This window comes from Humulus lupulus, chromosome X, assembly GCF_963169125.1.
Source record: "Humulus lupulus chromosome X, drHumLupu1.1, whole genome shotgun sequence".
NCBI classification, from domain to species: domain Eukaryota; kingdom Viridiplantae; phylum Streptophyta; class Magnoliopsida; order Rosales; family Cannabaceae; genus Humulus; species Humulus lupulus.
Window position 1 is genome coordinate 209,700,452 of NC_084802.1, and position 12,670 is coordinate 209,713,121.

General features: G+C 36.6%; 2 protein-coding genes across 2 annotated transcripts; one reads left to right on the top strand and one right to left on the bottom strand.

Annotated features, from left to right (window-relative positions):
• Nucleotides 1-5,036: 5,036 nt before the first annotated feature.
• LOC133803168 (14-3-3-like protein) lies at nucleotides 5,037-7,226 on the top strand. Its single transcript, XM_062241131.1, has 4 exons — nucleotides 5,037-5,655; nucleotides 6,072-6,194; nucleotides 6,528-6,644; nucleotides 6,889-7,226. The coding sequence occupies exons 1-4, from the start codon at nucleotides 5,179-5,181 to the stop codon at nucleotides 6,946-6,948; spliced, it is 777 nt and encodes a 258-aa protein (XP_062097115.1). The 5' UTR covers nucleotides 5,037-5,178; the 3' UTR covers nucleotides 6,949-7,226.
• Nucleotides 7,227-10,038: 2,812 nt separating this feature from the next.
• LOC133803167 (VQ motif-containing protein 9) lies at nucleotides 10,039-11,695 on the bottom strand. The gene has a single exon (XM_062241130.1). The coding sequence runs from the start codon at nucleotides 11,488-11,490 to the stop codon at nucleotides 10,456-10,458; it is 1,035 nt and encodes a 344-aa protein (XP_062097114.1). The 5' UTR covers nucleotides 11,491-11,695; the 3' UTR covers nucleotides 10,039-10,455.
• Nucleotides 11,696-12,670: the final 975 nt, after the last annotated feature.

Sequence of the window (12,670 nt, forward strand, 5' to 3'; positions counted from 1 at the left end):
TTTTTAGGTAAAAACCGAAGTAGAAAGTGGACTTTCCACTTCGATTTTTACCTAAAAACCGAAGTTAAAGGTCCATAAGTGGATATGTGTGTGGGTGGCCTTGTGCACTTTTAACTTCGGTTTTTAGGTAAAAATCGAAGTGGAACTTTCTACTTCGGTTTTTACCTAAAAACCGAAGTTAAAGGTGCACAAGGGCCGCGTTTGGCTTGGCCATTTTTTTGCATTTTTACTATCTCTAAACATAATATACGGGCTTGTGCAACCAAACACGGCCCTCTCCACTATGAATTTTTCACTTCGTTTTTTTAAAAAAGCGAAATAGTATGTAATTTTTTTCAGAGCGCCAATTTCAAAAGCGAAGTAAAAGAGTTTGAAAAGGTTTTTACTTCGCTTTTTTTGTATGCTCACTATAAAAACCGAAGTAAAAACCTATATTTCTAGTAGTGGAAGAAGATAACGAAAATTGAGTGGTCTTCAAAATGGGGTAAGTGTGTAGTGTAACCTCCCAAAAAATAAGCACACCCAAATGGTCTTGAAAATTCCCTATTTATAGCCAAAATGAGAGTATTAAAATAATCAATATAAATTGATTAAATTAATGGAAAATAAGGATAAATTGTAGGGTGTAATGATGATCTTTATGGTAAAAATGTGTAGAAAAATTGGGTAAAAAGTTGGCATTTTGGGGCAAAGGGAACAAGGGGACAAATGACCTATGTTGGGCTCAAGAGGGAGCTGTGGCAGGGAGGAGGCAGGCTGCTGGGTGCAACTGGACGGACTGGGTCGTGGGTCTGGTGCTGAAGGAAGGCCTGGGGGCGTGGACCTGGGCTGGAGCTGCAGGGGGTCTTTTGCTGGAAGAAGGCAGTTGGGGTGGTGATGGGAAGGCCCAGGCATTGGGTGGTTGCTGAAGGCAGCTGGGCTCAGTTGGTGGGCTGGCTGGTGAGCTGAGGGAGGTGCGGCCCAATGCTGCTGATGCCATTTCCTTTGCCTTTCTCTCAAAAATGTCACTTCTTTCTTTTGATTTCCTTTAAACAAAAAATGCAAATTGATTTCTATAAAATAGTATAAATTAACTTCAAATAAAATATTTTCAAAATACAAATATATCTCATTAATTTAAAGAAAATATTCATTTAAACTTAATTTGTTTTGACACTTAAGTTGAATTAATATGCACTTATTTTTACCACTAAACACACAACAATAATTCAAATAATTCAACTACAACATATTACACCACAATAACTATAAAAAACACACAAAAATCTATAAAATCATGATAAGACTAATAAATTCAAAATTACTTAAAAACTTAATAAATTAATCAAAAACTTAAGAACTTAACACTAATTAGCATATAAAATATGGTAAAATAACTCTATTTTGTAGAGTTATCACTACTCCAAGTCAAGTCCGCTTAACTTTGGAGTTCTCAAGTGATGGACTACCGAAAAGAATACACATCTTGTTGGCATAGGTAGAACCCATCAATTCATTTAAGTCATCTTCCACTATGTAGTCCCAAACCTACACAGTCTTAGAATCATCACACTTGACCTTCCTCGGGCGATGTAGGATTGCACAGTTTTTACCAGGTCTTTTCCCTTGCGGATCACGAGATTCTGACTGTCACAATCACCCTCTTAGGGGTTTGACGTCCTAGTCGGCCACACTTCCGGCTAGGTCAAGGCTCTGATACCATTTATGACGCCCCACATCAATATGGATGCAACCTGGAATGACGACTCGCTCTGCCAACCAACACGAGTCTTTCCAGTGTGCTTTGTCCTCACTCACACACTTCTTGGGAAAACTTCCCAGGAGGTCACCCATCATGAGACTACTCCAAGTTAAGCACGCTTAACTTTGGAGTTCTTAAGTGATGGACTACCGAAAAGAAGATGCATCTTGTTGGCATAGGTAGTACTCATCAATCCATTTAAGTCATCTTCAACTGTGTAGCCCCATACTTACACAGTCTTAGAATCATCACACTTGACCTTCCCCAAGCGATGTGGGATTGCACAGTTTTTACCAGGTCTTTCCCCCTGTGGATCACGAGATTCTGATTGTCACAATCACCCCCCCCCCCCCCTTAGGGGTTCGACGTTCCTGTCGGCCACACTTCCGGCTGGGTCAAGGCTCTGATACCATTTATGACGCCCCACGTCACTATGGATGCAACCTGGAATGACGACTGACCCTGCAAACCAACACGAGTCTTTCCAGCGTGGTTTGTCCTCACTTGCACGCTTCCTGGGAAATCTTCCTAGGAGGTCACCCATCATGAGACTACTCCAGGTCAAGCACACTTAACTTTGGAGTTCTCAAGTGATGAACTACCGAAAAGAAGATGCATCTTGTTGGCATAGGTAGTACCCATCAATCCATTTAAGCCATCTTCAACTGTGTAGTCCCATACCTACACAGTCTTAGAATCATCACACTTGACCTTCCCCAGGCGATGTGGGATTGCACAGTTTTTACTTGGTCTTTCCCCTTGCGGATCACGAGATTTTGACGGTCACACACTTGTCTTCTTCAAGTTAAAGAAAAGATCGATCTTCAAGAGAAGATTTGGGAAGACTTTCGTCAAGGAGAAGAAAGCAATATCTTTAGGTGAAGATTCATCACCGTTTGTTGAAGGGAGTTCAAGCATCAAGATGATTGTTGGAAAATTGGGTTTGAAGGAGTTATACAAAGTACTTGTGGCTCAAGAATAGAGGGAGTCTTTCTTTGCATAACTAAGATTATTATTGTATTATCGAGATCTTAACTACTAAATTTTTATCTTTGGGCATCGCCCCATAAACTAGGCTTACCGAACCACGTAAAAATGCGTACTTAGCATTCTATGAACAATTTGATATAGAACCTCACTTATCTGACGTATCAAATTGTAAACTCGCTTAATCAAATTTTTCTACGTTCACTTTTAATTAAAAAGTTGATTGCTTAAGTACTTGGCAATACTAAAAAAATGAGAATTTCAATAACCAATTTTGGATGATGACAAAACTCCGATCAATGACGTAGGTAGTGCTAAAGGAGTGGAGTCTAAAGCCTCACCTAAAATATATAATTACTTAAGATTTTATTAAAATTTAAATTAAATAAAATCACATATAACCCCTTTTAAGTTTTATAAATATCATTTCTCACTTAATTGTCTGGCTTCATCACTGCCTCTAATCATACCTTGTGACATAGCAACCACCATGATCACCACTGTCAACCTATGGCTAGCGAAACGATGACACAAAAGCCAATTCATAGGGGGGGGGGGAGTGAACTCACCGCACTATCGAACTAGAGCAACCCTAAAGCGATGAGACAGAATGGAGAAATAAATGGGGAGGCAAGAAGAAGAAAGTAATAAGATGAACTTTTGGGTTTTTAGAGAAAAAATTGGGGAGACAGCTAAGGGGAATGAATGAGAGGAGAATATGTCCATAAATAAATATAAAATGTAGGTTTAATTTGCGTGTATAGGTGTGAACACTAATATATAGGATCGCAATGATTTAATATCGGTAAAAACACTTATATCCCAAAACTAATAGTTACATAAACTCGTGTTTTTAAGAATGAGTTTGACAATGTTTGAACTTGATCAATATTTGATTTTTAATATCCTCAACATCAAGAACGTAGTTGTGTGTTTGATTTCACCAAAGGTTGCTCAACATCAAGTTTTCCTTTGAAACCCAAAAGAGAAAAACTCGTAGGGAAAGAAAAAAAAAACAGGGAGAGGAAGAGAGACATCAAGGTTCAATGAGATCTAGGCAACGTGAGTAGGGAGATCTTCAACATTGTAGGCAGACTTAAGTTTTTGGTTTGGGTACGACGAATGACACACTTGACATCAAGCTTTCGAGGTTGAGGTTGTCGACAGTCGACAATTCTCGTGGTTTGGCGTGTGTGGTTGACCACAAACAAAAGGTGATCACATGTAAAGGTGAGGGAGATAAGAGAGAGAGATATGGAGAGAATAATTGTTATATATATTGTACAACAAGATTTTTTTATGTATAAAAAAATATATAAATTTTCTCTTTAATTTTTCCTATTTTCATTAGAGAGTTTATATATTTTTGGACCATGTGTTTTGTAAAATAGTTTAAACAGACTCATAAACCCGATTTTGGTCAAAGTTTTTTGAATTAAAATTAAAAATAATTCACAAACCTAACAAACAATGGTACAATCATTCTGCCTAATAACCATGTGCTTATATTCATTTTTTTCTCTATAAAAATTGAGTTTATGGTTCTATTTGAACAATTTTACAAAACATAAAATCTAAAAAATAAATTTCTATGGTACAAATAGTTAATGAGACAAATATCAGAGTCAAAAAATATATAAACTCTTCATTAAGTGCTTATTTGGCTGAACTTATGCTTTTGGCTCTGGATTCTCAAAAGTTATTTCTCAAGAAGAAATTCTTTCTCTATAAGCTACAAAGATTAGCTTCCAAAAAAAAAAAAAAAAAAGAGCATTTTAGAGTCAAAAGGTAAAGTACATTGCAAATCCAACCACATCCTTAAAGTATTTTTAACCTTTAAAGCCCAAAAATAATTTTTAAAAACCTAGCCAATCAAGAACTAAATAACTAAGACTTGAGTGAGCTAGTTTTTTTGCGTCACAACTCAATTTTGACCTGTTGGGCCTTGAGCTCATCTCAGAGTTGCAGAGGCTAAAGCCCATAATGGTGTTTGTTTAGGTCGGAATCAGCCCTAATCGTACTACTGGCCGTGCGTTTTTATTAATTTTATTGCCGTTTTAAAAAAAATAATAATAATAATAATAAAAAAGAACAAAAGAAAAGCGAATAGCTTTCTAGTATGATAAAATCAGAACCCCGTGCTGGAGAATTGACAGCTCAAATCTCAATATCCACCGGCCAAGCATAACCCTTAAAAGTCTTCTCCAATCAGATTAGATCAAACGGCTCACATTGCGTATATGTAAAATTCCCACCCTACCCTCGGACGCAATTATCGCTCCACTACGGCTTTCTTCACAGCGCTCCTCAACAAAAGGCCAAGACAAACCAAACCCCCAATTGCAAAATTCAACCTCTATCTTCCGCTCTCTCACTTTCTCTCTCTTCCCTCCAACCCTCAAAAAAACCAGATCTAAACCCACCCTCCTCACACGAATCGGCGAATAGCAATGGCCTCGGCTCGCGAAGAGAACGTGTACATGGCCAAGCTGGCTGAGCAAGCCGAGCGCTACGAGGAGATGGTGGAGTTCATGGAAAAAGTCTCCGCATCCGTCGAGAACGAGGAGCTCACCGTCGAAGAACGGAACCTTCTCTCCGTTGCCTACAAAAACGTGATCGGAGCTCGTCGTGCTTCGTGGCGGATCATTTCCTCCATCGAGCAAAAGGAGGAGAGCCGCGGCAACGAGGAACATGTCTCCGTTATCCGTGATTACCGATCCAAGATCGAGACTGAGCTATCCAACATCTGTGACGGTATTCTTAAGCTCCTTGACTCCCGCCTCATCCCCTCCGCCACCTCCGGTGACTCTAAGGTCTTTTACCTTAAGATGAAGGGAGACTACCACCGATACCTCGCCGAGTTCAAGACCGGCGCCGAGCGCAAGGAGGCTGCTGAAAGTACACTTACCGCTTACAAAGCCGCTCAGGTATCATAAAAAATTGCTTACTGCTTTCCTCTATGTAAATACGAACTGTGCTATGTTTTTATTTTTAACCCTTAGATTTGGAATTTCGACTCTTTCCTGTCTTAGTTGTTGTTCTTTAAGTAGGATTCACTGATCTAATCTTCTTGTTAGAGAGTGGATCTGTAATTTTTAAGGTTTATTTCTGATCTTTCTGGCTTGATTTCGTACATTTTATTAGTTTTGACTTCTGATCTCATTTATTGCTTAAAAATGTGGATCTATGTGCGTCATCTGCAAGCCTTAACCAAATCTACAACTTATTATTGCAAATCAATGATCTTTCGTGAGTTTTGGGTCATTGTATATGTGTGATCTCTTATTTGCATTTATATGATATGCTATCATCGTTATATAACTCGTATAAATTATATCTACAGGATATTGCTAACGCTGAGCTGGCTCCCACTCATCCAATTCGCCTAGGGTTGGCTCTGAACTTCTCCGTGTTCTACTACGAGATTCTGAACTCACCTGACCGTGCCTGTAATCTTGCTAAACAGGTCTGGGAACCAGGATATTCTACGAACTTTTTTTTTTTTCTAGATTCAAGCTAATTTTTTTTTTAATATTATCAAGGCATGTTTTTATGGAATTGAGTTGAGGAATATGTCAGACCAAAGTAAATAGGCATGTAATTTTGTGATATGTGTTTGAATTTGAATCTGCAAAGCCGCTATTATTCCCAATTCCCATCTTTTTATTTTTCTTTTGAGCAAAATTCCCATCTTTTTATTTTGAGACAAAGTAACGCACTGCCCTTTTGTTTTTTTTTTTAACTTTTATTTTCCTGTCCTTGAGGTTTATATATTACCTTTTTGTGTTACTCCACTCAGGCTTTTGACGAAGCAATTGCTGAGTTGGACACCCTGGGCGAGGAGTCTTATAAGGACAGCACTTTGATCATGCAACTTCTCCGTGATAACCTTACTCTGTGGACCTCAGACATGCAGGTACATATAATATATATATATTGATTCTTTTTCTTCTGTCATGTGTATAATTATATATATATATGATTAACCAATAAGATAAGCTCAAACAGTCAGCGGTGAGCTTATTTTAAAAAAATATACATATAATTAATTTGTGGAAAGAGTTAGGTGGGTATTGGGTGTTGCCCAGTAATACAATGTTTGTATATATATATATATATATCTCTGTATATGTTGATAATGGTGATGGTTTTGGATTCAGGATGATGGGGCAGATGAAATTAAAGAAGCCGCCCCCAAGCCTAGCGAGGATCAGCAGTGAGCGTGTAGTTCTCTGCAAAATTAGGGTTCAACTTCTCCTCTATATGTTTTTAATAGGAGAAGGCTCTCTCATTATCTGATTTCGGGTGTTATTCTGAGATTTTAGGCATATTCTTGTCTTTTGTCACTGAATGATTGACACACTTGAGTCTTTATTTTTCTTTTTCTTTTTTTTTCCTTTATTAGTTTGTTCTATCAGTTTGTGTTTCTTACTGCGCTTATTGCTTGATTGAAGATATTGAAAGCTGTTTATCCTGTTGGGCGTATCAACCTTTGATATATCTCGTCTTCAATCAATCATGTGTACTTCATTCATTCAGTGCCTCTCTACCTTATATTAGTTCTTCATCACATTAATAAGCTCTACTATCATCATCCTATTAAAACATTATTTAGAAAAACAAATCAAATGTGTTGAATTCATTGAAAAATTACTTGCCTAAACTATCGTGGCAGATAGAAGATTCCACAGGAGAACTTGTTTAGCCGCCTACTTTACTTCGAATTCTCTTTTTCCTCACTGAATAGTTGACCACTACATTCATTCGCAAAGGAATTGAATTTGATGACATAAAAATTGGAAAATTAATTCAACTACTAGTGAGAAAAACAAAATAAAAAAAGCCTTCCTTTCCTTGTTTTGATTAAATGCCTGGATTCTGTACTCGGAGTTTTCTCTGAATACATTATCTATTGTTCTGTACTCCGATGAGAGTCCTTGGTTCAACCTCTAGGATATTTATAAAATTTATATAGAAACAAAAATATTATTCTAGTATAAGGAGGTAGCATACAATTTTAGAGATATTACTTTACCAATAATTATCCTTTCAATTAAAAAATTCAAGCAAATATATTTAATCGACTTCTGTTTTTTCTTCTATTGAGTTAGTATAATAATATCGTTTGTATTAAAATTAAAAAATGGCTTAAATTAGTATTCAAATAATAATTGAATTTTTTGAGTATGACATAAATGAATGAGGAAGTTACCATTGTTTTTCCAAGCAATTAATTATCCATGTATCCTAACCAAATTCAATAAAAATATAAGATATACGCCGCGTATTTATGAGTACAAACAATCACAAAGGTCGAGAGATGGGATGGTTGATTTGAGGAGTAACTAACTATATTATCACGTTGTGTAAAACAAATCAAATTTGAGGTCATTCTCTCATATTTCCAAAAAATAAAAATAGCATAAAAGATACAAAGCCTGACATTTTCTCAGCAAATATATTTAATTTGGGGTTACTCAACGGCTTAATTCAGTGGATGATGGGGTCTTGTATTCTACTACTAGTACTACTCCTATTATCATTTTCTTTCAATACATAAATATATTAATAAAAATCACTTTCGTAAATCTCTCAAGCGATATAACTATATGACTACTTAGTCTAAAAACAAATAGATTGGTCATTATTTTGGTAAACGCAAATTTTTCGAAAGTACTTATCGATGGAATCAAGACGACAAAAAATGTTATCAGCCTTGTGATTTATTTCAACATTACCATTTAAAGACAATAAGAGAAATGGTGTGGTCCAATACAATACTACTAGTCAGTCGCATATGCTACTAAAGATTGGTTACTAGGGCAACTTGCTATTGTAGTCTCAAAAATATTTAGTCCCATTCACTTGTTTGTTTGTTTACATCAAGTTGGCTTTAGGAATAGATTAGTTCAAACATGTTTTTATAACTTCTATAAAGCTTGAACTTAGCTTTGCTTAAAGAAGTGGTCAGTTGAGCTCTGAATGGACTCTCTTTTTCTAAGCTCATCTTACCAAATCACATGCTTCCATCCCCACATATCAAGTCAAAAATTCAAAGTGAAATAATTACAGTCCTTGCTGGTCCCATACAGAATATTCAATTTATCAAAGATCACTAATAAAAAAAAAGTCCCGTGTGGACATTAAGACTTAAGAGCCCCCATAAACATCACTTTAGAAACTGTTCAAAATATGAGAGAAGAACCAACTCATCAAGATAAAGTTCAAGTGTCAACCTTTTTAGAGAAGAGTGTATTCAAAGCCATTATATATATATAAAATAATAATAATAATAAACTATTCATTGCTTGGCATAAGGGGCTCTTTGTCACAAATCTATACGGCAGTATGCAGACAAGACCGAGTAAAAGAGAAAATCTTTTGAGAAAAAAAAAAAGAAAAAGGCACCGAAGCCCAAATTGGTGGTCTATCTAAGCTCATCAAGTCTTTAGATAAAATAAACTCTTTTTTTTTTTCATTAACTAGGCTCCTCGTCTTATCTGGATCAGAAATTTCAAAAAATTATAGTAATTAACCTAGGAAGGACTCGAGCCTCCCTCAGACTTGGGAAAAATTATTCTTTTCCTTGAAGACACAGTAAAATCCTTAGTTGAAAATTCTTAATCAACAAAAAGGTACAAAAATTGTCAGAGGGGTAATAAAGCAAGGAATGTACAAGGTAGCACAACTTGATTCACCCATTATTCACTGTTTCTGGCAAAGAGAGTAAACCCTAGAGGCTTCAGCCTCATGTATTCATCAACAGAGAGTGTCTTTAATATCCTACAGACATAGCCATAAACCCACTAGTTTGGCACCACAGTGGCCAAGTCTGGTTTTTTAAGAATTTAGAATTGTGCAAAATGCAATTTTAAAATCACAGATGCACATTACATTAATAAACGCCTAATTAAGCAAAATGTGTTATTATGCACATCAGGCTTTCATCCAAAACCAAAACCAAAACCCCAAGTATGTTTCAGCAATGGACTAGTTTTAGTACTAGTCTACAAGCCTATTATCTACAAGTTCCAACACAAAATTTCTAAAAGCTTGGCCCTATGACACTTGTGGGCCATAATCAAATATGGTTTCCAATTACATACATCCAAGAGAGAACTAGACCTGTCATTGAATTGCAAGCTTTTACCATTTGTAGGAAACCAAAATTTGCTCTAAAATGGGTCACATTGAGATGTGTGGTTCGATCATATTTAGCAAAGTAGGGAATATCAGTTGAAAAAGAACTACACTATAACAAGTTTAGTCCAATAAATAAAAATTTAAACATAAAAAGACACATATAGAAATTTGAGTCCAACAACAATTTTTTCACAAGATTAAATAACTAAAAACAGTAATATCCCTCCACCACAGATTCTATCTATATATAAATATTGTTCAATAACTTTCCTCTAACTTGATCCAAACATGAGCAAAGAACAAATCTAGGATCACTTTCTCTGTTTTTTTTTTACCCAAAATGTCTTCTAATATGCCATTTACAAAGAACAAACTCCTAAGTTAACTCAATGGGTGGACTACTTTCCATCCAACCACTGATGATTTGTGTTGAAGAAACCTCCCATACCCGAAAATGTACAAAACAGACAAAACTTTCAAAAATCAAAATAAAATTAAAAATATATAATTAAAACAAGAATTAAAATCTAATAAACTCCTCAAAACGACAACGTTTACCAATAGACCGCCGCTTACCTGAAAAGTCAGAAACTTCTCCATCTAGGGCTTGGGCCGGGAACTGAAGGCGAAAGCGGGAGCTGAGGAAACCCTAGCTGACCCGACGATGGCGAATGCAGAAGACCCGGGGAAAGCAAATTGTAAGGTGACTTGGGCGAGTTCAGGCACCCGAATGGAAGCGGCGACGTTGGAAAATGGAACTGGGAATGTGACGGCATCATAGACGGCGCCGGAGGTGGAGGGAGCATCCCCTGCTGCGCCAGCGATGGTGGAACGGGATGGTTCTGCTGTGGGGTAAAGTTGCTCCAACGAGGCGAGACCAAAGGCGCTAGCGGAGAGTATCCCGAGAGTTGTTTCTGATTGTGATCAACGGTGGACATTGAGTTCTGAAGGAAACGCATGTATGCAGAGACAGGCGACTCGGCGGCACCGTGAACCGCCGGAAGGGGTGGCAAGGGCGACAAAGGTCCGAGTGGGCGACCGATGGAGCCGAAGTTGGGCATGCCTACAGTCGGCTGCGGAGGCGGGACGTCGCTGTTTAGCAGGGTAGGCGGCGGCCGGTTGCTGAGGTGCGCTAAGGGCGGAGGGCGTATCCGCTGGAGGCGGGAGCTGGCTGCCTTGGGTTGATGAATAGGGGGAGGCGGCGCTGGGAATCGCTCGTGGGCTGGGGAGCCAGTGAGCTTCTGGACCACGTCTCTGAAGTCATTCTTGTTGATGTTGTAGACCGGAGGTTGGTGTTGGTGTTGGTGTTGGTGTTGGTGCTGGTGCTGGTGCTGTTGGGCCTGAAGATTCTGCTGCTGGGTCTGCGATGTCGCGGCCGGTTGCTGCGGCGGTGGAGGTGGAGGAGGAGGAGGAGGTGCGTGGGGCTGTGGTTGGACCTGGGTATTGAAATTTTGATCAAAGCTGGGCTTTTTAACAATGGGTTTAGCGATTTTATGAGAAAGCTTGTTAAGGTGTTTGAGATACTGATCTCTGCTAGCAGCACTGTTACTGCTTCTACTACTACTGTTATTAGAGGTAACCGAAGAGTCACCTGAAGATTGACAGCTTTTATTATCCATAACTATATATCTTATAATTATTATCAATCAATAATAATAATAATAATAAGATTAATATTATGGATTACAAACCAACCAAGAACAGAACAGAACAGAACAGAGAAATCAAAAACCAAAAACCAAATCCCAAATATTTTTCTGTCTCTCTCTCTCTCTCTCTAGATCTATAATATATATTAGCTATCTCTTTTGTGTGTGTAAATGTGTGTATGATTTGTGTGTTTGGGGGATAATGATAATCTGTATTCTTCTTCCTGTGGCAGTCGGCGAGTAGGGACACGGAGATGAGTCAACATATATTTATACTAGTTTAAGACACGTTACCTAGGGATGCGTGACGTGTCGCCTTCATGTGCAACCCTACAAATATAATGAATAATAATTTAATTTCAAATTAAATAATAATAATTATTATTATTATCATTATTAAGGATGAGATGAGACCATAGCTCTTATGCTGAATTTTTATTTATTTTTGTAATTATATAAAAGATAATCTGATATATTTTGTCAAGAAAAAATACAGAATCTTCCCAAAGAGAAAACAAAAACATATCAAGTCATTATAAAATATTGATTTTTTTTTAGAAAAAATACAAAAATTTAAACTCTAAAAAACAATTACAATTATTTTAGAGTTTTGAGAATCCATTATAGGGTTGGAACTTTTCTACACCATTTATATCTCTGTTTTAATTATTTTTTATATGTATTTTTATGTATACATATTTTAATAAATATTTTATTTTTGTTTATTTTCACACAATATAGGTATTATGTTTTTAAATTTGTGATTTCGTCATTCATATGTATATATTAACCGTAAACAATATTTTAGACTTAAATAACAAAAATTATTCAATTAATTACCTCTTCATAAAAATAAATAAAATAGTACTTTTAACATCTCTTTTTTTAAAGTGTAAATTTTCATTGATAATGTTTTTATAACCTTTCTTAAACATAATTTATATTTTGAATGCTAATAAATCCAAGCACAATTCATATTTCACCTCTAATATTAAACCTAGCACATACATAAATAGAAATAGAAATTCTAAGAATAATTCTCTAATTTCTAGCAAACTTGGTACACAAAATTAATTGTAATCTATAAACATTAAATTAATTATTTAAATTTTTTGACCGAGTGACTAAATTATCAGAATTCATTGCAAAA